The 25,886-nt window shown below is 33.5% G+C and overlaps 1 protein-coding gene across 1 annotated transcript in view; it reads left to right on the top strand.

Annotated features, from left to right (window-relative positions):
• The window catches only part of SEC14L1 (SEC14 like lipid binding 1), a 78,761-nt gene that overhangs the window by 47,130 nt on the left and 5,745 nt on the right, over positions 1-25,886 (top strand). Inside the window, exons 4-13 of the mRNA XM_044676109.1 lie at positions 121-252; positions 1,263-1,391; positions 2,902-3,130; positions 6,097-6,206; positions 7,796-7,985; positions 9,614-9,702; positions 12,354-12,424; positions 21,380-21,551; positions 21,894-22,028; positions 24,877-25,011. Of these exons, the coding sequence (XP_044532044.1) occupies positions 121-252; positions 1,263-1,391; positions 2,902-3,130; positions 6,097-6,206; positions 7,796-7,985; positions 9,614-9,702; positions 12,354-12,424; positions 21,380-21,551; positions 21,894-22,028; positions 24,877-25,011 (1,392 nt within the window). The remainder of the gene's footprint in view (positions 1-120; positions 253-1,262; positions 1,392-2,901; positions 3,131-6,096; positions 6,207-7,795; positions 7,986-9,613; positions 9,703-12,353; positions 12,425-21,379; positions 21,552-21,893; positions 22,029-24,876; positions 25,012-25,886) is intronic.

Genomic DNA, 25,886 nt, shown 5'->3' with positions numbered 1-25,886 from the left:
AAAATGCTATTAAAAAACATTTTAATAATAATTTAAAAAAGAAAATAAGATATCCCTCATTCCATCCACACACATTTATAACTACTATATTTTAACTAATCCAAATCTTTTTTTTTTTAGATTGCAGGAGTTGATTATGTTTACTTTGTTCAGAAAAATTCATTAAACTGCCGAGAACGGACCTTACACATAGAGGCTCATAATGAAACATTTTCCAACCGGGTCATCATTAATGAGTACTGCTGTTACACAGTGAGTAATCTGTAATGAAGACAAGGATCCTGTTGGGTATTTGTTATTCTGTGACCCCAGTAACAACTGTGTTGACAAATTGGCTGCTCCCAGTATGTTTTGTTTATCACCAGAATTAAATGGGAATATTTCACTAAATTGCTATTATCTTTGTTTTTTTAAATAGCCCTAGTATTCTCTTGAGCAGTTTACCTATCAAAAACTTACTTGCTGTCGTTGATGAGTTCCATTTAGTGTAGGGGGTTGAGCCTAGTGTGAAGACAGGTAGGTGGTACAATGCATAGTGTCAGACCTGGAATCAGAAAGGCTCATCATCATGAGTTCAAGTCTAACCTCAGATGCCTATTAACTGTGTGATTCTGGGAAAGTCATTTAATCCTATTTGCTTCAGTTTCTTTATCTATAAAAAATGACAAACCGCTCATCTTTCCCAAGAAAACACCAAATAGGGTCACACAGAGTTGGACATGACTAAAATAATTTAACAACTGAGCCTAGTGTAGCAATAATAATACAGTTCTTAATGGATTATTCTTGTGACAATTGTATTTTCCTAATAATTCACTTTGGTCCTGACTCCAAGAGCTCTCCAAGAATATCTGTAGGAGTATTCTTGATAATTTGGATAATTTTGGATTAAACTTGGACAATCTGGATAATTTGGATACTCTGTGCAATTTTTTAAACATGTGAATCTGAAGCATGAGAGACAATATCAAGAACTTTACACATAGCATTCTTTTAATATGTTTTTTAATTGAATTGAATTTGTATTTCTAACCTAAATACAAAATAGTTCTTTGAATATTTTTTAAATTTAGAAATTTAAACATTTTGAGGGCCTTTTATCGTTTTGAACCAGGTTTTATAATTTTTCTATGTAATTTTTAGAGGAATAATAGAAATTCTAATTAAATCTACCTCCCGCTTTCACTGTGGGTTATTTATAGTTTGAATAGACTATCATTTGCCAAAATAGATCATTTGAATGCTTTTTCCCTTGCTTGCAGGTTCACCCTGACAATGAAGACTGGACCTGTTTTGAACAGTCTGCAAGTCTGGATATTAAATCTTTCTTTGGTTTTGAAAGCACTGTGGAAAAGATTGCAATGAAGCAGTATACCAGCAACATTAAAAAAGTGAGTCTTGGGATGGCATTTTACAGCAAAAAAAGGCCATCTCTTTGAGGTGGTTTTAGTTGGCATTCTCTCTTGAAGATAGGGGAATGGGCTAGATTAGGAACCTCAAAACTTCTAGGATCACAGATATAGAACTGGAAAGGACTTTAGAGGTCTTCTAGCTCTCTCTTTTTACAAATGAAGAAACCGAGGCTCAGAGGGGTTAAGTGACTTGTCCAAGATTACACAGATAATAAACCAGCTGAACTGAGAATCTACCTAGATACCCTGTTTCTAAATTCAGTTGTTCTTTCCATTACACTATGAATCCCAATTTGTTAGCCTTGGATTCAAGAGAATCTTGTGTTTAAATTATGCCTCTTGCTTAATATTTATTAGCTGAAGAACCAAGGGCAAACTACTTACCCTTTTTGTGCTCCATTTTCCTAATGCATAAAATAAGGGTTTTGGACTTGATGGTGTACAAGTTCCCTTCCACTTAAGAATCTCTGAGAAATGGATAATTTAATATGCTTTTTTGATCTTTTTACTATATCATACTCTCTCTAGATTCCATATCTAACATAAATGGATAGCATTTTCCTACCTAATAGCACACCTACCTCACAGGCCTTCCTAAATATCAAATGAAATAGTAGTATATGTAAGCTACATAATCAACTTAGAATGCTAATAATATAAATGTTATTATTGTTGCCTGTAATATATATTACTTTTCCAGAAAAAAAAAGAATAAAAAATAAAGAGAAATAGATGCTTTAAGATTCTATTCCTCCATTTTGATTGTGGCATTCATTTTTTATTATTTTTTTAAATTTAAGTATTTTTCCATGGTTACATGATTCATATTCTTTCCCTCCCTTTTCCTCCCCCCTCCCAGATCCAATATCCATATTAATCATTTTTGTGGTAGAGTAATCTTTTAAAAACCCAAACCCCACATCCTATACCCATATAAACAAGTGATAAATCAAATGTTTTCCTTCTGTGTTTCTATTCCCACAGTTCTTTCTCTCAATGTGGATAGCATTCTTTCTCATAAATCCCTTGGGACTGTGCTGGATCATTGCATTGCTTTTAGTAGCAAAGTTGATTACATACGATAATCTCACAGTATTTCAGATTCTGTGTACAATGTTTTCATTCTGTTCATTTCGCTCTGCATTAGTTTGTGGAGGTCTTTCCAGCTCATATGATAATCAAGCAGTTTATCTTTCCTCATTGCACAATAGTATTCCACCACCATCATATACCACAATTTGTTCATTCCCCAATTGAGGGACACTCCCTCATTTTCCAATTTTTTTGCTATCACAAAGAGCATGGCTATGAATATTTTTGTACATACATTTTTCATTTTTATCTCTTTAGGGTACAAACCTAGTAAAGGTATTGCTGGATCAAAGGGTGGCATTCTTTTTTTATAAAATGTTTTTAAAAATCTCTGAGAAATGGATAATTTAATACATTATATATTACCTAATCATAAAATGAGACTTTGTTTTTAAAGGGAAAAGAAATCATTGAATATTATCTACATCAGTTAGAGGAAGAGGGTATCACATTTGTACCCCGCTGGACTCCTCCAGTCTCATGCTCCTTAAAGAAAACTTCATCTTGCAGCAAACATCCAGTGTCAGCTGCTCTTAGCATACCAGATTCACCACCAAAGGAAGGATTGAATAATGAAATTCTTACTTCTAACAGTTCCTCTGAGCTTGTGGTTGGGACACCTGATGGTAAGATGTTTTATTCCCTTATATAGTTCCTTTTTTATTCTAAGAGTTGAATAATTTGAAGTTACTCAGAGGGCAATGGAGAGAGGGGTATTATGGGAATGAGGAGTGCAACTCATTACTAACCAATAATTATAAAGAAGCATGATTGTAAAGAATATCATGTTAGAGATATGTGACCTGAAAAGGAGGTAGAGTGAGTGAGGGCAGCTAACCAGTGTATAGATGATGTGCTCCTTTTGGTATTTATGTGTTTTCAAGAGGAAAGCCTCCCTCTATGGAAGACTTAAGAGAGGTCGTGCATAATTGTTGTATACAGTTAAGTTTTTACAATTAGAAGGAATATCTAAGGTATAGTTCTATGCTATACATTGGTTAGAAGGAAAAAACCTAGTATAAAACCAGCACTTTCAGGATAATCCCATTAGAAGTGATAAAGGGCCTAGTTACTTTATCTATTGCAGTTTCTTTGGTAAATTTAACTGTTATTTGATTACCGACTTATTTTGGAGTAGTCCATATTTCCTCTAGTGAAACAAATCCTAAGTGACTGATTTATTTTTTCCCTAGAATAAAGCATACAGATAGTATGTCGTCATGGGGAAAAGGCTTGATTTAAAATCATAGTTCAAATCCTGATTACTATCTGTGTGATCTTGGAAAGTTCCTTATCATCTCAGTTTCCTCATCTCTAAAACAAAGGCATGGGATTTAAATGGCCTCCAGCATCCCTTTTGGGTCCATATCTATGATCATATGTTTCTGTATCACTTCTGTATCCCAGTATGTCCTTCTATACAATGGCATATTGCTTTTCACAAATATTATCAAAGAGAGGGAAAAACTGTTGAGCAATATTAGCCACAATATCAACTGACACTATGCAGTGCTTCATACCCATATTGTTCTCAACATTCCTATAAAGAAGGGAAATCTAGTTTCATGTTTCTTCTTTAAGGCCAAGTTTAGTCTTTAAGATTACATAGTATTTAGACTTAGTGTTTTTATTGTTGTTATTGTTCTTTGTATTTACTTGTTTTAGCCATTATGGATGCTCTTGCGACTGTTTATTTCATGTTACATTAATTTGTGTAAGTGTTCCACATTTCTCTGTATTCCTGTTCATTGTTTCTAATAGCATAATAATATTGCATATTCATGTATCATAGTTTGTTTAGCTATTCCCCAATTGATAGATAATCTGCTTTATTTCCAGTTTTTTAAGGCTATAAATATTGTGTAGATAGAACCTTTCTTCTATGACCGCCTTGTGGCATATACTTCATAGTGAATATCTTGAGGTCAAAGGATATTAACACCTAGACACTTTGCATAGTTCCTATTTATTTATAGAGTAATTTTACCATTTCACAGTTTTACCAATGGTGTTTTCCTTTTACAACACTTCTATCTTTGACTTTTCTATGTTTTGTTATGTAAGATAGTACTAGAGCTTTTCAAGATTGGAAAGTGCTTTACATACATTATCTTAAAACAACCCTGTGAAGCAGATACTGTAAAGGTTAAATTTAATGGCTAGACCTAAATTATATGAAATAATATGGGCACTGAAATGATTATATCTCAAGTTGGAAGTTTATTTGCCAAAATAGAGGGGAAACAATAAAGTACAGAAATGTGAAAGAGGTTAGAGAAAATACCTATACTACTCCTCCAAGATGGAAGCTAATCTCTTAGGAAACTAGGAAGGGAGTCAATCTTATCACTTATCCAATGAAGCAGTCCAGAGTCAGAGTCTAAGTTGAAGCTAAGCTCCAAGCCCACAATCCAAACCAGTCTCCAGGGAAGCTCTCTTGAAGACCCTCCCTAGTCAAAGGACTATCTCCAGAAGATAGTCTCTTCAGACTGTCTTCTCAAAGACCATCTCCCCCGCGCGCGCCCCCCCCCCCCCCCCCGAGGGTTCGGGCTTGCTTTTATGGCGACTTCTTGTCTCATCCCCTCTTCACAGGGACCAATCACAGTTTCCAAATTGTCTAGCACTGCCCCAGGAGCAGTGTTTGTGGGATTGACTTCTCACCTTCTGAAGGTCAATTTCTCTTCGAAAGGTTCAGTTTCCTGGTTGAACAGTTTCTGAGAGTGTGAACTTCTTAAAAGAATTCACATGTTTTTGACTGAGTTTTAAAAAAGGGTGGAGCTCTCCAAGTATCTTTCTGGCTTCTCACCTACTAAGTAGGGTGTTCAATCTTTTGTTGATATAATTTAAAAGGTAGACAAAGGAGAGTTAATTCTGTCTTCAGTCTCTAGTGAAGTACTTAGGTTAGTGTTAACTTTGGATAGACAATAGAGTAAAGAATTCTCTTTCACAAAGTATTACCACCTTTTAATAAATAAGAATAATGGTATTTAGAAGAGATTAAATGACTTGCCCAGTTTATCATAGCTAGAGTACACATCAGTGATAGAATTTTGAGCCTAGGACTTGTTGAATCCAAATTGATTAGGCTATTTACTGTGCCATGTAATTATATTCCCTTTTCTAACATGAATACCATCTGGCTAAAAATTTTCTTTCCCTCATATTCTATAGAATATTTTGTATCCCTTTTGTCATCATCATACCCTTGTAGTATGTGTATTTTATATATACATACATACATACATACATACATATATACATATATATGTGTATGTATATATATATACATAATCTATTTCCCTTGTTCTTATTCCCCAATTAGAATATAAGTATAAGTTCCGGGAGGGTAAAGACTGTCAGTTTTCTATCTTAGTATTCTTCAGAGCCTGCCACCCAATAAGTATTTAACAGATGTTTGTGGAATTGTATAAGTAGTATTAATTAGCAGAAGAGGTATGCAAGGAGAAGTTTTGAATCTACTACTCTGTAGAAAGACCAAAATTTAGATATTTCTTGCCCAAAACTATTTGAGATCTTTCACTTAAATTGTACTCAAATAAGAATATTAAGTTATATGAATTATTCGTTTCAGACAAATTGGATGCTGACTACATCAAAAGGTATCTGGGTGATTTGACTCCACTACAAGAAAGCTGTCTGATCAGGCTTCGACAGTGGCTTCAGGAAACCCATAAGGGCAAAGTAAGGCTTAAGGAACAAAGTTGAATTCCCAGGGTTTTAAAGCAAACATAAGAAGAAAAATATAACTTAATGCAAGGAACTAATAATTAATCCTACTCTTAGCTTTCTATCCATAAAAGGAACACATTCCCAACTATCACTTGGTGTTTTCCCCTTTACATATAAAAACGATTACATTAGTATATCAGATATAGTGCTGAGATGCTTTGGGACAAAGCACACTATGATGTTTTCCTGTATATAATTTACCATGTTATTCATGTAAGACCTATTACAGAACATTTCAGTAATATGAAAAGATATAGCCACTAAGTTACAATAATAGCCCTGTTTAGCAGTTCATAGCTTATTTAATAATGAATCATTTTTGAATCCTAACTTAGATCTTTTTGAGAACTTTCATCAAGGGTCTTCTTTAGTATTAAAAATAAAGCATCTTTAATGTTTTAAAATAATGTAGTTAAAATTAAAGAGTATCTTTGACTCTACTATTTCTTCCACTGCTGCCACTACTACTACTATCACCACTAAATCATCTAATTAGCACTTGATGGAATTATTATGTGGTCAGTTTGAAATGGCTATGAATTAGCCTTTAGATTTTCTACCGTTCCATTCCTCCATTTATAAAGATAGAGCTCTATAGCTATAAAGATTTAGAACTGCCCTATATTCATATATTTTGGGAAATGGGAGGAACTTAGATTTGTTTATATAAAAAGAAAATAGATATTCCATGAAATTGATCTACTATTCAAACATATCATATACCAGAGATTAAATTTTTTTTTTAATTTAAAACTCTTACCTTCCGTCTTGGAATCAATACTGTGTATTGGCTCCAAGGCAGAAGAGTGGTAAGGGTAGGCAATGGGGGTCAAGTGACTTGCCCAGGGTCACACAGCTGGGAAGTGTCTGAGGCTAGATTTGAACCTAGGACCTCCCATCTCTTAGGCCTGGCTCTCAATCCACTGAGCTACCCAGCTGCCCCCACCAGAGATCAAATTTGATAGATAGGTCTAATGGATGTATTGTCTTACAAATTTGGCACTATCATTCAATCTATCATTGATATGTTGAATTTTTTGGAAGTTTTTAAGTGATATGGAATTAACATGTTCATCCTATGAGCAGTGACATCCATTTCAGTAAGATGATTCACTAGGAGTAAGTATAATAAAGGGGCCAAGAGAGCAAAGCAAATTTGTTTATGTGAAAACTCAACCCACAGATTTTAACACATTTTCCAGCTGTCAAAACTAGCAGCAGGATATCTGTTACCAAAGAAATACCAGTGAAGGTTTTTTGGGATCAGTATTATTTATCTGGCCATGTAGCACTTGGTATTTTAGAGGCTATTCATAGCTATGTCTTATCCTCTGCCAAAACTAAAATGAAGTAAAAAAAGGAATCATTCAATGATAATAATTTGTATTTTCTTAAGTTATATAAAGGAATTTAATTTTCTTAATGATAATTCTAAATTAGGTCTGGGAATTGGATGTAAGAGAGGGAGGAGTGGCTTTAAAATCTGATTCTCTTTGTTTATATATTTTTAATATTCACTAGACTCTTCTTTTTTTCTTTAGATCCCTAAAGACGAGCACATATTACGTTTCCTCCGTGCTCGTGACTTCAATATTGACAAAGCTAGAGAAATCATGTGTCAATCATTAACCTGGCGAAAGCAGCACCAAGTGGACTACATTCTTGATACATGGAACCCTCCCCAAGTACTTCAAGATTACTATGCAGGAGGCTGGCATCACCATGACAAAGGTATAAGTTATATGATATTATTACTACAAAGTTTAAATTTAAATTTGCCCATTGTTATATCCCTTCATGAATCCAGTGAAGGATTGGCCTTCTGGAGAACAAGTGACCTTTTGATGTGTATGGAATATTCAAGAATTTGATCTACTTTGCAAAACATCTCTCCTGATTCCTCAAAACTTAGACATACTTAACCTATGTTACTCTCAAGAGTATAATTTAAAGTAATGAAATTAATAGTTAGGCTATAAACCCATATCCACACTAATCTAGTTCAATTGCTGATTTAGCTTGTTTTCAGACAAATCATTTTATTTCTAATATCAATTTCCTTCTCAGTTAAATGGGGGTTATTTTGTCCAGTTTAATAAAAACTGTATCATTACAGATTTCAACCCATCTATTAGCTTTTCAGCCTATGTAATTCTTGTTCAGTTCTTTACATAATTCTTCCTTGGAAAATCCTTACAGTATCCTGGAGACCTTCAATTCTAGTATATGTTTCTTTCTTTTATTAACTCAATAATATCTCCAGTGAAATCAATAGAACAGTAAACGAAGTGGAAGGAAAAGGAAAAATATGGGAAAAGACTCAGCATTTTTCCCCCCTTACTTGGCTTTTCACCATTCTTACTCATCCCCTTTCCCAGTGATGGGCAAACTATGGCCTGTGGGCCAGATGCGGCCACCTAAAATGTTCTATCCAGCCGAGCGACATTATTCCTAATCTGACAAATACAATGAGTAAGATATAGTACAATGAAACTTCAAAAGAGTTGCCTTAAAAACAGACTGACAGATAAGCATTTCCTTTCTTTTGGCCCCCTCTTTAAGAAGTTTGCCTATCATTGCCCTATCCTAAAAGAAAAATTACAAGTCAGAGTTAATGCTAAAATGTAATGCTTCAGTTAGGTAAGTTATAACCCAATATCATAATCCTTTAAGACCTCACAGTCTACAAGATAAATTCTCAAAAAGAAGAAGTCACACAAAAGTTAGCAGTATTACTTCTTAAAGTAAGGGCTTTGCCCCTGGCACAAAAATCATAAAACTGACTTTCATTAGAGATAGTTTAGTCTTTTTCTCATTTTAACAGATTAGTAAATGGAATCCTAGACCAGTCCAAGTAAGTCAGAACTAAAAGGCAAAGCATTCCTTAGTCTAAGGCTCTTGTCAATCATTAAAGTAGTATTAAAATGCTTTGGGACAATGAATGCATGCTATGGTAATTTCCTATATATAATTTGCCATCTTTCTGATGTGAAACCTATTGCAGAAAATTTCCATAACATAAAAAAGATCTAGCCTTTAAGTTATAATAATAGCCTTATTCAACAGCTCATAGATTATTTGTTACTTAGTAGTTTTTAAACCCTAATTTAGGTCTCTCTGAGAACTTTCATTAATGGTCTTTTTTAGTGTTAAAAATAAAACATCTTTAATGTTTTAGAATTCATGTTAAATTTAAATAGTATTCAAATCTTCTAGTTAGTACTTCATAAAATTATTATGTGGTCAATTTGAAAATGTCTTGTTACAGCATATACTCTTATAATAATTGCTGCTCTTAGTTTGTTAGGATATGAAAGACAACATTCTATTACTCATTTTCCAAACTTTTCTTTATTCAGATGGGCGTCCACTCTATGTGCTTAGGCTGGGACAGATGGATACCAAAGGTTTAGTTAGAGCACTTGGAGAAGAGGCTTTGCTGAGATATGTAAGTGTGGTTGTGGGTGTATGTGAAGAAAAATTTTAATTTTTAAATTTAACATTTTATTACCATGTTAATGTTATAAGAATATCATGAATATTATCCTTTTACTAAAAGAGCCTATTTTCACATTTCAAATGTGCTTATGGACTGACCTTTTTAGGAAGTATTGGTAAATCAATCAACAAACACTTATTAAATGTCTGCTGTGTGCTAGTCACAATGCCGGATACTTACTAGGCTACAAAAGCAAAAGTAAAAGAATCCCTACCTTCATAGAGCTGACATTCTGTCAGGGGTGACAGAATATACATATATAGGTAGGTAAAAAATATATACAAAATAGATACAAGGTAATTTGGGCAAAGGGAAGAAGAAGACTAGCAGCTGGTAGAGCAAGAAAGACTTCAGAAGGTGGTCCTTAAATACTTGGGTTCTAATAGATAGAAGTGAGGAGAAGGAAGTACATTCCTGGGATGGAAGTTGTCCAGTGCAAAAGTGTAGAAATGGAAGATGAAAAGCTATATATGAAAAATAGAAAGACTGCCAGTTTAGATGATAGGGAATATATAAAGAGGAGTAATGTTTAAGAAGTATAGAAAGATAAGTTGAGGACCTAGGTTATAAATGGCTTTAAATGTCAAGCTATATATTTTATCCTAGAGGTAATAATGGAATGATAATGATCAGACCCCATGATTTAGGAATATTACACTGGCAGCTATGTGGAAAAAAAAGATTGGAATGAGGGTAAATTAGGATGTTAAGTAAATAGAGTTAGGGTGTTAAGTAAATAGGCTATTGCATTAATTCAGGGAATAGGTACTGACAACCTGAACCAAGGTGATGGCTGTATGGATAGAGAGAAGGGGACATGTGGGAGAGATTTTTGGAGGTAGAAATGACAAAATTTGGCCCCTAATTAGATATAAAAATAAGGAGTTGAAAATTCTGTCAGGCTTGGCTGATTGGAACTTGGTTTTATTGGAGGGGGGACAATGAGTTCTCTTTTATATGTGTTGAATTGAGGTCCACACAAAAGCATTAAGTTCAAAAAGTAGTTAGCAATGTGGTGCTGGAGCTAAGGAGAGATATTAAATCTAGATAAATAGATATGGGAGTTGTCTGAATAGAGATTAATTAAACCTACAGGAGCTGAGATAATGTATACTGAAGAGAAATGGGTCCAGGACAGAACATTGCTATATGCATAGTTAGGGGTTGTGATATGGATAGCATTCTGGTCAAAGGGAAGGAAAGGGTCAGCTCTTTCACCAAGAGGAAGCAGTGTCACTATTCTAAATATGAATTATCAGGGATGATAGTAACATCTAAATTATATGCTTGAAAAAAAGTAAAGTACTGAAATTTTCGGCATTTGCTATATGTCTAGGCTAAGACATCTCTTGGTGTCATATTGCCCTCACATTTAGGAGTCTAACACATACATTGCCTAGGATACTATAAACTTGCTCATTCTGAAGATAAATAATGAGTTGCAAGCTCCCTCCCTTGGATATTTGTTAATTAGTATAAATACTATTTCATTTTAAATGGCTAATAATTTGTAAAATATAGCATGTGTCTAAATTTCCAAGGAAACAAAATATCCTGTTTTTTATACCCAAAGGTGCTGTTTTTGACATTCTTATGCTCTGTGCTTATGAATGGCAAAAAGTACTAAATTTGAAGGCAAAGGACCTGTGCTGAAATCCTACCTTTGCCACATTCTGCATTTGTGATCTTGGGTGAATTTCTCTTTTGGACTCAGTTTCCTTGTCTATTAAAGGAGATGTTGGATTAGAAGACCTCTAAAGGATTCTTTTAGCTCTAAACATATTCTATAACTCATGAAAATATCAAATCTATGTCTTTAAGTGTAAAATAAATATTTACTTTTATAGCAAATAGTGTCATTTTCAGAGATTTCTTTATTTTTTATTAATTTTTTATATTTTTCCATGTTTACATAATACATTTTCTTTCCCTCCCCTCTTTCATCCCCCTTCCCAGAGCCAACAAACAATTCCACTGGTTATACAAATGTTATAACTTGATACCTATTTCCATATTATTCCTTTTTGTAATAGAGCAATCTTTTAAAACCAAAACCCCAAATCGTGCAGCTATATAAGCAAGTTCTTTCTCTTGATGTGGATAGCATTCTTTCTCTTAAGTCATTTGGGATTGTCCTTGATCATTGCATTGCTACTAGTAGCATAGTCCATTATATTCGATTGTTCCACAATGTTTCACTTTCTGCATACAATGTTCTCTTGGTTCTGCTCATTTCACTCTGCCTCAGTTCATGGAGGTTCTTCCATTTCATATAGAAATCCTCCAGTTCATCATTCCTTATAGCATTCCATCACCATCATATACCATAATCTGTTCAGCCATTCCCCATTGAGAGACATCCTCTCATTTTTCCAATTTTTTGCCACTACAAAGAGTGCAGCTCTGAATATTTTTGTACAACCCTTTTTTATTATCTCTTTGGGGTACATACCTAGTAGTGGTATTGCTGGATCAAAGGGCATGCATTCTTTTAAAGTCCTTTGGGCATAATTCCAAATTGCAAGAAGTTTAATTTCTACTGCCTTTTCAACTCATGCCTAATTAAGGAAATGTTTTTGTGGTTCTAAATTCATGTATAGGTTCTCTCAATAAATGAAGAAGGATTAAGAAGATGTGAAGAAAATACAAAAGTGTTTGGCCGACCTATCAGGTAAAGGTGGGATTTTACAATTGTATTCAAAACCTGATAAGATTAGCTGCTAAATAGTTGAAAGTAGCGCCTGAAGACTCTAGAATACTTTTGATTCTTAAAGATAAAAAGTAGATGAAAATAAGTTTTCCAGATTTGTGGGCATTATCATAGAGTGGGAGTAGAAGAATGTAAATCTCTATTTTAAAGGGAGTACAAAGTAGAGGTGGAAATTATTGCATATATTTTATTATAATTCATGCATAAATATATCCATTTTTGTTAAAGTTTCCTAAAATGAAGCAAGCCTGACATTTCTTCCAACTTAAAATTAACACAGTTCAGTGGTATATACAAAGTCAAATTTAAATCAGTGTGTATTGAATTTTAACTTTAGTCAGATGTACATTACTGTTGAGTAATGTATATTCATGATACTACTTGATACACACTTTGAATGTGAGGTATATAAACTCACTTAAGCAATCTTTGTGTGGAAATTAAAAGTACCATATATCTTTAATATTTTTCACTGGTATTAGTTTTGGTTAGTACAATTTAGCAAACTGTTTCTCCAAAGTCTTTTTTAAAATTATAATTTTTGTTCCAAATTACATAAAAAAACAATTTCTAACATTTGTTTTCAGACATTTTGAGATCCAAATTCTTTCCCTCCTTCCCTCCCGTTCTTCCTCCCTGAGATGGCAAGTAATCTGATATAGTGAAAAATAGAATGCTTTCATCTGTATTCAGATTCCATCAATTCCTCTTCCTATGGCAATGGATAGCATTTTTCATCCTGAGTCCCTTTTCCAAAGACTTTTTTAAAATATTGGAATAGCTTAAAAGTGAATGGTTATAAATAATTACTTGAAAATTTCAGCAATTATGTTAGTTATCTTAAATTTTTGATTGTCTAATTTTTTAAGGTGAAAGAATATCCCTTCGTGATGGATAAATACATAGGTGGTAAATTAAGTAGCAGAAATACAGAACCAGAAAGTAAAAAGCCCAAAATAATGATCTACTTACTCTAGTTATAGTTTAAATTCAGAATTATTTTTGTTGATGAAGAGGAAAGACCTCTGAGTTTGCTAATAAAAGATGTAGCTAAAAATAACATTAAACTTAATTTAAATAACATCTTGAATATGTTACATCCAAATATGTTGGCAACACAAGAAGAATTTTTCATTGAAAGTAGTTGCTTTTAATGAGCATAAGCAAAAACAAACATTTGGCATCAAAAGGATAGCCTGTACTATTTAAGGCTGTTTATAGAATTGCTAGTAGTATAAAAAACTTTGATTGGAGAAAACAGTACTTTAATTGTTGATATGGTTTAAATAATGCTTGGTGTCTCACATAACTTTTGTATGCTTTGAATGCTTCTACTTGCAGGTAATTTGGTAGAAAGGAATCAATAAATGAAAAAGCCATTATTAAGATTTTGCTGTGTGGATAATATTGAGCTAAACACTGGGAATGCACATAGGAAAGTAAGATATTCCTTCTCTCACATTGTTTACAGTCTGAAATGGGGAAGCAACATAACATATAGAAGGATTCAGCTGCAAATCAGATGGAAAGGGCTAGTGGTTCTTAGGGAGTACAGTGACAAAGTAGGTGGTAGTGCCTTTTCTTTAATATACCTTTCATTAATTATATTTGTGTTCCTTGGGGGAGAGGGAAAGAACATGAAACATGTAACTATGGGAAAATATTCAAAATAAATATTTAAAAAATAAAAAAATATATATTTGTTTTTTCCATTTCTGAAGTTCCGCTTTTTGACAATGCCAAAGATTTTGGTGTACAAATGTTCTGTTTCAGGTCTTTAGCAACTCTGACTGCCCAGAACACTTGGGACCGTGTCAACTGCAGAAGCATTTGTTACATCACATCTCTACATGTTATTTTTAAAAATGATAAAGGCTGATATTATGAGGGAAAATAATAATTTAATTAAAGCCATAATGGTAAAATAAATTAGACCACGCGCCTGTAAAAATTCAAATTGCCGCCAGTCCCCATCTTGTCTACGTAGCCAAAGAGGTCGTCTCAAGCCCGACCTCCGAATTTAAGCTGCGCTATACAAGTTGGTTCCTGTTGTCTGACATTATCACGTCAGAAACCGGAAACCCATTGGATCACGGAAAATGTAGTTTCAAAGTCCCCCACATGTCCACAGGAAGTTAAAATAATTTTAAATGGGACCTCCCTGAATTCCAAGCAACACATATAGTAGTTGCTTCCATGTACAGAACCTTTGGGGCCAGGCCAAAATCATAGGATAAGTAGTGTAGAAATACTTTCTTTGCCCTGAAGCTCAGAGTCCTGGACTGTCTTGAGGGAAAGAGGTGATAGAGATATTGTCAGTAATTTGATCTATCTGGCACTTGACCACCTCCTAGACATCCTTTAGAAAGGAAAGTTGCCTATATATCTGAAGAACTTTGTATTCATTCATTGAAGAAGCTAAAATCTTTTGCATTTCAGATAGATAAAATAGTAAATAGATGCTCAAAATACATATATTATATGATGTTGAAACATGGAAGATTTGTTACATTGGCTGTCCTGATTAGTTTACAGAGCAGTCATTAAGATAAGTCACTCAGTATATGTGAAAGTGTTGTAAAAACTTAATTCTCTTCATCATCAGAAACCATTTCCTTACCCCTAGAACTCCAACTTATATAAGGAATATCCTATGACTCTAGTGCTAGAAAAGGGATAGTAGCAGATATTGCAGAATTTCTTTCCCTGCATGTTTTCCTTTCCTATATATCCTATATATTTCTTAAAAAAATGTGATTTTTTTAAGAAATGGTTTTACTCAGACTTGCTTGGAGATAAATGAGTATAGAACGAAATCTTTCAAAATATTGTACAATTCTATTATTAAAAGGTCAATAAGAAAACAATGGTATATTCTACTTAAATTTTTTTTTTACTTTGTAAATCTGTTGAGGACAATGCACATCAAGAGAAATTTCCATTTAATTGATGATAGACTTTGTTTATGAAAATGATATGTTTGGAAACTTCATGGAATTTAAAAATGTTTCATGTTTCACAGACACTTGTATGAAAGAATATGAATATGATGCTTTATATTTTTTCAAGCTGTTACAACTTTATAAAAAAATTTCATCTTTATTTTTAAATTGTCCATTAAAATGGAGGCTGTTTGCAAAATTATGTGGTAGTATATCAGAGTATTTGTGTTAATGTAAAACATGTTGGCTTTCTTTTGCCAAAGTATTTTGAAGGATGTTTTAATATTTAAATGCAAATATATAGATAAAGCAAATTCATATAATAACAGTGTTCTCAATCTTGCATAGTTGATGGATAATTGTGAAAAACTCTACTCCAAATTATTGATTCTCAAATGTTATGGTCTCAGGATACTTTTATTTTTTTTAAACATAGTAAAGACTCTTAAGAGTTTTTTTTATATGTATTGATATTTTTCATATTAGGAATCAAAATACTAAAATTTATTTATTGGTTTAAAAAATAACAAACTTGTTACATGTTAATATGAGTAACATTTTAAATAGAAAAATAACTACTGCTCATCTGTTCTCATTATAGAAATTTGCTATGAAAAGAAAAGGAGGGACATAGTTATAAGTGTCAAGACTCCTTCCTGGTACAGACTGACCTGACTTATAATGGGAAAATCCCCTTATCTCTTATATCTTATATCTGTTTAATTTCAGGCATGCAATATCTGTATTATGTATCAGGGTGTCAAAAGGAAAACCCAGGATTAACCATGTGAGGAAGTTTCCTGTTCAAAAAGGAACAATAGAGAAACTTAGTCAAGAGTATCCTAACTCGGACCATGCCATGGTTGTTCCCTCAACTTTTGGCTGTCCTGACTAACTTACAGAGGAGTTACTAAGATAAAACAAGCCAATCCAAATTTTCCCAGGGACAGACATTCCCCTATTCTCAGACTGCAGCACATGCCATTTTCTATTATTGGTTTCATAATTCGGATACTATCCCTGTAATGTCCTAGTTTTTTTTACCTCAAATAGCATTATTACCAATTTCCTCATCTTTTTCTTATAACTACATTTAATTTTTTCTTTACTTATAAATTAAAACTAACCACATTGGGGGCAGCTGGGTAGCTCAGTGGATTGAGAGTCAGGCTTAGAGACAGGGAGGTCCTAGGTTCAAATCAGGCCTCAGACACTTCCCAGCTGTGTGATCCTGGGCAAGTCACTTCACTTCCATTGCCCAACTTTACCACTCTTCCACCTATGAGCCAATACACAGAAGTTAAGGGTTTAAAAAAAATAAAAAAAAAATTAAACTAACCACATTGTTGGGTTTTAAACATACAGTGAATACCTGATAGTTGACTTATAGTAATGTATTGAGGTTACATCTTTAAATTATTGCCGTTTATTTTCATAATTTTTACAAATGATAGCCAAATTTTTTCAAATGAAAACTCACTCATAGTAAACTTATTATCTGTTTTAAAACAAAGTATAGGGGCAGCTAAGTGTGTAGAATACTAGGCCTAGAGTCAGAACTGAGGTTCTAATCTGGCTCATACGCTTCCTAATTGCAAGTCACTTAACACCCCTGTTGCCTAGCCCTTATTGCTCTTCTGTCTTAGAATCAATATCTAAGACAAAAGGTAAGAATTTAAATATATGTATTTGTATGTATGTATATATACATATATATAATTAAATATTCAACAGATTTCAAGTATATTTTGTCATAATTCTTTTAAAAGCTCAATTCATAATCTTAATAATTTCCAGATTTAAAAAAAAGTTTTTAAATGGCATTTCTGATTGCAGTGATATCTAAAATTTCACAACATAAGAAAAATTTAGAAATACAATTATATCCAATTAAAGAAATAATAATAGTAACAGTAGTCAACATTTTTATAGTGCTTACCATATGCCAGTCACTGTGTTAAGTACTTCACAATTATTCTATCATTTGATCCTAATAACATGCCTGGGAGATGGGTACCATTATTATTTTCCTCTTTATAGATCAAGAAACTGCAGCAAACAGATAAGATAAATTGCTTAAGATCACATAGCTAAGAAATTTTCTGATACTGGAACATAACTCAAGATTCCATACATTTTTCCAGCATTTCTTCTTCTTGTCCAACACTTGGGAACCTGAACTGAGATGAGAGAGGTTAATGAGGTCAGAGGGGGAGAATCTATGAGCTGAGGGAATCACTGGAGTCTCTGAACTGAGTGGGAATCAGAGGGGAATCTCTGAGCTGGCATAGGGTATCAAAGGAGGCCCCTCCCTTTTTTGACTAAACCACACTATTCATTTCTTAATTATATTTTACTCATTTTTAAGTTGCATCCTAATTTAAACAAGTTTTTCTCTTTTCATGGTCAAAGAAGACTTGTGTCAGGTAAATTCATTTATTTATTTAATTATTTTGGGGGAGCTCTTACCTTCCGTCTTGTAGTCAATACTGTGTATTGGCTCCAAAGCAGAAGAGTGATAAGGGTAGGCAATGGGGGTCAAGTGATTTGCCCAGAGTCACACAGCTGGGAAGTGTCTGAGGCCAGGCTTGAACCTAGGACCTCCCATCTCTAGTCCTAGCTCTCAGTCTACTGAGCTACCCAGCTGCCCTCTGTCAGGTAAATTTAAAATGCAAACCACATACCTTTTTTTCCCTCTTCACTCTGGGATTGCTTCCAAACAAAGCTTGCCTTCTTTCATTACACTAAAACAATAATTCTATCAGTCTTCTGGGGAAATTGAGCTAAGTGCCGTTTATCCTTAAAACTTTTACAGATTAATTCTTATTTTTCCTTAAAATAAATTCTATACTAAGATATTTCAAAAAGAGGTGAGTTCCTGAAATTACCAAAATTCCAGGAATTTCCCCCTGGAATCTTAAAACTCTTTACTGATTAATCTCCAAACCTCCAAAATTTACTAAGAGATACTTAACTATTTTGCATATCTGACTTTATCTCTGTAATTCCAATGCAAATTACAACCTGTTCATTCCTGCCCAATCTATACAACTCTTGTTCATGTCTTATTATTTTGCCATTCCCAACATACTAGTTATCTTTTTTTTTTTCCTGATGTTTAAAGAATACCAGTGATTACTGTGAGAAGGGAATTTAATCAGTCAAAGATTTAGACTTCCTTCCATTTGTTTTGAATTTGGGTCAATCAGCAACCAGGGAATTGATTCTATAGGCACAGCCCCCCTGGGTGTTGCCAGGCTAATTGAGGAATTGTGATTGGTTCCTGAGGCGTGATATTAGAGAGCTAGTGGGTGTAGTAAGGATTTATAAGATGAAACCCAGCACCAATTTGTTGACTAATAAGGTTCAGGATTAATTAAGAAAAAAACTGGGAGAGAAATACAGCCTATCAATTTGGAGAACTATTTAGAACTAAGTGATTAATAAAGAAAATAGGTAAAGGTCAAAGGGCATTAACACTAATTAAAATAATTTCATACTGAATCTTAACTAATGTAAATCAATTATAATGAGAACAAAAGAATCTAAAAAGTGGCTTATACCTATCATATTAACAATAATAGTATCATGGTTGTTATTTTTTATTTAAATATTTCATTTTTGTTTAGAAAAGTTTTCCATGGTTACATGATTCATGTTCTTACTTTCCCCTTCACCCCCCCTTTCAAACACTCCCCATATCCAACTCACATTTCCAATGTTTTTAACATGTGTCATCAATCAAGACTTATTTACATATTATTGATAGTTACATTGGTGTGGTTGTTTCGAGTCTACATCTCCAATCATGTCCGCATCAACCCATGTGTTCAAGCAGTTGTTTTTCTTCTGTGTTTCCACTCCTGCAGTTCTTCCTCTCAATGTGGGTAACATTCTTTTCCATAAGTCCCTCCAGATTGTCCTGGAACACTGCATTACTGCTGGTACAGAAGTCCATTACATTTGATTTTACCACAGTGTATCAGTCTCTGTGTACAATGTTCTTCTGGCTCTGAGGCTCCTTTCACTCTGCATCAATTCCTGGAAGTCTTTCCAGTTCACATGGAATTCCTCCAGTTTATTATTCCTTTGAGCATAATAGCATTCCATCACCAGCATATACCACAATTTGTTCAGCCATTCCCCAATTGAAGGGCATCCTTTCGTTTTCCAGTTTTTTGCCATCACAAAAAGCGCAGCTATAAATATTTTTGTACAAGTCTTTTTATCTATGATCTCTTTGGGGTCCAAACCCAACAAAGGTATGGCTGGATTGAAGGGCAGGTAGTCTTTTAGAGCTCTTTGGGCATAGTTCCAAATTGCCATCCAGAATGGTTGGATCAGTTCACAACTCCACTAGCAATGCATTAATGTCCCAATTTTGCTGATTGTTGTTATTTTTATCAGTTAAGGATATTAAGCTTGTGAAGGATTTCTTAGTAAATATATAGATTATGGGTTTTTTTTTGTATTTTAAAGATTTTTGTGTTTTAAAACTTGTAATAAATTCTTAATTTTATTTGAGTAAAATAAAAGTTCAGACAATTGTTTGCATGGGTTATTAATGAAAAGTATGAGGCAAGACAATTTAAAAATAAAACAAAAAGAAGAGGATGTCACTTTAGCTGCAAAAAAGTTGGAAACTACTGTGTTCTGGGATTCTATAAATGTGTATGCTCACTTATGTGTTTGTCTATAAGGGATTACTGATCATACTAGTCTGATTGAGTTCATTTAGCTAATTCATATTATATAAGGTATTGCAATTGTAGGTTTGAATCATGACCATTTAATTCTTCAAGCATAAAATTTATGGTCATATTCTACTCTTAAGACAGTTGTCTTGAAGATGCATGTTATGTTCACAAGGGATCATATAAAGGTTATAGATAAATCTTGACGACCAATCCTCAGCAGTGGCCTATTGACAGGAGATTGATACAATTTTAGAAAAGAAGAGGTTTTATTTTTTTTTTTTGAGTTCCCAAACACTCAATTTAATAAAAACAAAACAAAATTGCATTACAATTTAATTATTTGCTTGAGAAAATATGTGTATGGACATTAAAAATTTTTTGGTATAGGGAGCTTTCCTGTAATTTGCATATTTAGTGTTTAAGGTACTAAGTTTGATTGAATTAACATATATTATAAAGTTGGTATGTGTTAGAAGCTGGACAGAACCCCTTACTCTTAAGGGAAGCTCTGATAAGATTGAGTATGATGCCAAGTATAAGTTTTCTTACTAAAATTATAGATCTTAAGAGTCTAATTGGTTGGTTGTTATTCTTCATACCCCTGAAGACCAATGTGACATCATAGGTGATGTCTTTTGATTCATGCACAAATTGGATTTAAATGAAGCAGAGTTGTACAAAGTTGTCAGCCTCATTATCTCTTCCAAAATCCATTGATTAAAAAAAAAAATGGTTTGGGATGAAGTGGATGACTTGGCTTCTTTGATGTCTAAACAAGCTTTTAAGGGTTCCAAAACTCCTACTTCAACCACTTTGAAAGTTTTTGGAACAAATTATTCTTATCCACTCCTCCTTTGGGGGATGATATCACATGTTGGGATTAGTCATTCCGCCTAATTTGGGTTTGAGATCTGTTAGTTATCCTCATTCTGGTTAGCCCACCTGCTGAGGCAGTTTACCAGGATGTTGCAGTTGTGTACGCTACTGCTTCTTGGAGCCATAGATGAGACCTATGTGCCAGATGGATTCCAAAGGAGGAAAGTAACCCTAAAAAGGTCTTGGCCTACCCTCATCCCAGAGATACTAGTCTTCCCTGAATACTCCAAGTATTCAAGAAGAAATGAATATTAAGAGCTTTGCAGGAAAAAAAAAATACTATGCCTCCTAAATTACAAAGTAGATGTTAGAATCTAGAATAGATTTACAATTGGAAGAGATTTTAGAAATGAACTACTATGACATTGGCAGATTAAAATTTTTCTTCTTATAATTGATAGTTCATGGACTTGTCTGGTAGATTTGGAAGGACTGAATATGAGGCATTTATGGAGACCTGGAGTAAAAGCACTGCTCAGGATCATTGAAGTTGTTGAAGCCAATTACCCTGAAACATTGGGTCGCCTTCTTATACTCCGAGCTCCAAGGGTATTCCCTGTCCTGTGGACACTGGTGAGTTTGAACACTAAGTTGATTGTTTTATCATTTGAAAAACATACATATATTATAAGATTATACCGATGTGGTAGTGAAATTTAGCAAAAGAAGCAAAGAATTTTGAAAGTTTTTTTAAAAGGCATAGAAATCCTTTATTAACAAAAATAATAAATTATTTGGTGATGACAAGAGTTTTAGCACTAGATTAGAGAAATTGTGGTGGAAGGGAGTTCTCTGTAACTTGATACCATGCTAAAGTACTTTATAGAAAAAATATGCAAAACTATTCTTAACCTCTAAATGTAATTTTTAAAGTCTTCAAACCTACTAGAATGTTCTCTTTTCTGTTGTTTATAGGTTAGCCCATTCATTGATGACAATACAAGAAAGAAGTTCCTTATTTATGCAGGCAATGATTACCAGGGTCAAGGGGGCTTGCTGGATTATATCGATAAGGAGATTATCCCAGATTTCCTAAGTGGAGAATGCATGGTAAATATTTAGGCATTTAGAATATTTTTCCCAAAAAAATAAGGCAGCTGTTAATTTTTTGCATAAGCAGTCATTGTAATTTACCGGGTTTTGTTACTCTCTTATTTAGTTTTATTTTTACTATGTATTGCCAGTTTGCCAAATGCTAAATTTCTATATTAGCAAATATGAAAGTAAAATAGAATTTTATACCAGTGTAGTTTTATGCATACAAAACTCGTACTTAAAGCCAGATTGGATGTCAAATTATATTTTAAACATATCAGAAGTTTCATATTTAAAAGAATCCTAATGAAAATCCCTTTGCCTTATAAAAGTCTTTGGAAAATCAAATAATGAAATGCCAAATAGATTTTATATATAAATCTACTTTTTCATTTAAGTTCCTTGAGAACACAATCACTTTTTTGTCTTTGGATCCCCAGTACCTAATAAAATGACTGGCTCATAGATTAGGTACTTCATAAATGCTTATTTATTGACTGATTCATATGCTGGATTTTGCTGTTCTCTCATTAAAAATTGTTGTTCATTTGTGTCTGACTCTCTTTGTGACCCCTTTGGGGTTTTCCTTGGCTAAGATAATGGAATAGTTTGCCATTTCCTTCTCCAGCTCTTTTTATAGATGAAGAAATTGAGGCAATCAGGGTTAAGTGACTTTCCCAAATTCACACAGCTAGTAAATGTCTGTCTGAAGCCAGATTTGAAAATGCCTTCCTCACTCCAGGTCCAGCATTCTACCACCTAGCTGCTCCATTGAAAATTGAGCAAGCAATAAAAAGATGGTAGGCCATGTATAGGTATGGCATAATGAATATATTGTGTGTACATGTGTTGATTTGGGTTAACTTTTGGATTTGTGGGGAGTTTGGTTAAAAGGAAGGGGTCTTTGAAATGGATATTATTGGTAAGTGACTTGTTTTTAGGTAGCAGTAATACTTTTTTATCTTACAAAATGAAGATGAACAATTATTCCAAAACCCTCAGATTTTTACAAATAAAAATCTATGTAGAGATTAATAACACTTGTTAATGAGGTCACATTTACTCTTTTATTTTAAGGAATTTTTAAATTTTGTTTTATTTTGCTTTATTATAAAAATTCTTATTTCACAATTCAGTTTCCCTTTTACCTGCCAGAGTTTCACATTTATGCTCTTTCCTCTCCATAACCACTTAATTTTATGTTCTTTTGAGCCTTTTTTTCCCGTAATCCTTAGTTCCTGCTCATATCCTATTTGATCTCAAATACATGTGGCCTGAAAGCCACATTCTCTTCTAGTTTGATCATGCTACTATAGTCCTTATTTTGTGTGTTTGTTTTGGAAGTAGAGAATTCATTTAGGCCATATATGACTAGTCTTTGTAATTCAAGGAAAACATTCTGCTTTTTTGACTGTAATATGTAATATTAGGATAGAGTCTTAGAATGTTGAGCTATAAGAAACTTTTATGATGCAAATCCCATTGTTTTATAATTATTAAATTATTACTTATTCTAATATTTCAGAGAAGATAACTGATTTTAACCTGACTAGTGAATATAAATAGCTAGTTGATACAATAGAGTAACTAGAGCTGTTAAGACCTGAGTTTAATTCTGGCCTTAGACATTTAATAACTTATATGAGCTTATATAAGTCACTTAACTACTGTGCCTCAGTTTCCTCATCTATAAGGTAGAGATAAAAATAGCACCTTCCTTGCAAGGTTATTCTAAGGATACATTGCAATAATATTTGTAAAGAGTTCTGCATAAAGTGCTATATAAATGCTAGTTGTCATTAGTTATACTTTAAACATGCTAAATTGCCCCCTCACACTTGTGCTCTTGTAATTCATATAATTTTGTCAGTCAGTTAAGGCCACACTACGGCCTCTAGTATGAATTACCACATGCTTAAGCCGTAGTGTTTATTTCCATAATTGCTCAAAATAGAAGTTGCAGTAATTTTTGTTAAAGCAGGGAGTCCCTGAATCTTATGAACTTTGAAATCAATAAATCACTGGATATGGAATTGTGCATTGGCTGTGGGAGGAGGGGAAGGAAAGAACATGAATCATGTAACCACGGAAAAATTTTCTTAATTAATCAATCAATAAATAAATCACTGGAGAGGGGGCAGCTGGGTAGCTCAGTGTATTGAGAACCAGGCCAGATGGAAGATCCTAGCTTCAAATCTGGCCGAAGACACTTCCTAGCTATGTGACCCTGGGCAAGTCACTTAACTCCTATTGCCTAGCCCTTACCACTCTTCTGTCTTGGAAACAATACATAGTATTGATTCTAAAGTGGAAGGTAAGGGTTTTAAAATAAATAAATGAATGAATAAATAAATCACTGGAGAAATGTATGAAATATGACGTTTCTGACTTCAGCTTCCTTTATTAAGCAAAATCAAAGAAACAAATATCTTTTTCTTTTCTTAATTGTTACAGTGTAGCCTTTTGACTTAATGGTTAGGCTTGAAGTTCTGGTTTTGTCTTTTTTTTTTTCCAATTTAGTACAACCCAAAGAGTTATAATATCATTTTTATTGTGCCTATAATCCATTGAGAATAAAAGTGTCTTCTTTCCATAGTTATTATACTACTTTTACAGTTGAATAAAAGTACTGAAGTAATTAAGTTGAGTTTGGCAAATTACTTGTTTGGTTTTAACTTGTTCTTACTTATTAAATTTCATTATTAAATTTATAGAATATTTTGCTTGATTTCAAAAAATATTTTGCTTCAAAGCTAATATTTTCCTTTTTCTAACCATCATGAGTAATATTTGCCAGTATGATTGGTTTTTGGAAGATTAATATGTGTTTATCCAGCTTTACTTGGTTTATTTATATTTCTAGTGTGAAGTACCAGAGGGTGGGCTAGTTCCCAAATCTCTGTACAGGACTGCAGAGGAACTAGAAAATGAAGACCTAAAACTCTGGACTGAAACCATCTACCAATCTGCAAGTGTTTTCAAAGGAGCACCACATGAGGTATTGACCACCTCAAAATAAGTCTTACTTAACTGCTGTTTGGGCTTTAGGAGGAAGAAAGAAAAAAAAAATCATTAGTATATTGACCTAAGGAGGGTAGTTAGGATGGAAGACTCAGCTGAACAGCTTTTTGATAGCACTTAAGAAATGAATGCTTTTACCAAAGTACAGTTAATTCCTTGAAATAAAGGATAGATTTAGTCTGCAATATTGACTGTAAAGCTATTTTAGACAATAATTAACTCCATTTTCTCACTGAGATATTATTAATCCAGCAAAGGAGTCTATTCAAGGGAATAAAGTATGGGTGAAGAAGAAAAACACACCTTTCCTTGCTGTTAAAATAGAAAATTTGCCCTTTCCCTAGTGTGGTTCATAAGATTCATGAAACTAGAAGCTGAAGATGCCTATCCTCTGCCACTTTCTCGAGTTTGAGGCCTAGCTAGCCTTATTGAATTTGGCGATATCTTCCACATTGTATGTATGCATAAACATGTGCTATATAAAACAAACTCTTGTTCCCTAGGTTAGCTTTTCCCCTGATACAGTTTATATTATACTTTTTATAGCATGTCAGTATCATGATTGTGCTGTTATGGAATCGAATAGTAGATAGAAAATAGATATATGTTGTTGGAAGGAATTGTTGAACTATCATTGAAACCACACCTACTGAACTATTCATTATTCCTAGAATATTCTTTTACTTATGCTGTTCCCCTGGTTGGAATGTTTTCTTCATTTCTGCTTGTTTGTATTTACATTGCAAAGCTTTTCTTAAATCCAGTTTCTTCCAAGAGCTTTTCTCTAATCATCCCATCCTGAAGTGATCTTTCCCTTCTTTCTAGTCCCATAAAAGTAAAATCTTTTAACAC

This window comes from Gracilinanus agilis, chromosome 4 (assembly GCF_016433145.1).
Source record: "Gracilinanus agilis isolate LMUSP501 chromosome 4, AgileGrace, whole genome shotgun sequence".
In the NCBI taxonomy this organism is placed as follows: domain Eukaryota; kingdom Metazoa; phylum Chordata; class Mammalia; order Didelphimorphia; family Didelphidae; genus Gracilinanus; species Gracilinanus agilis.
This window is presented reverse-complemented; position numbering and strand designations above follow the sequence as displayed.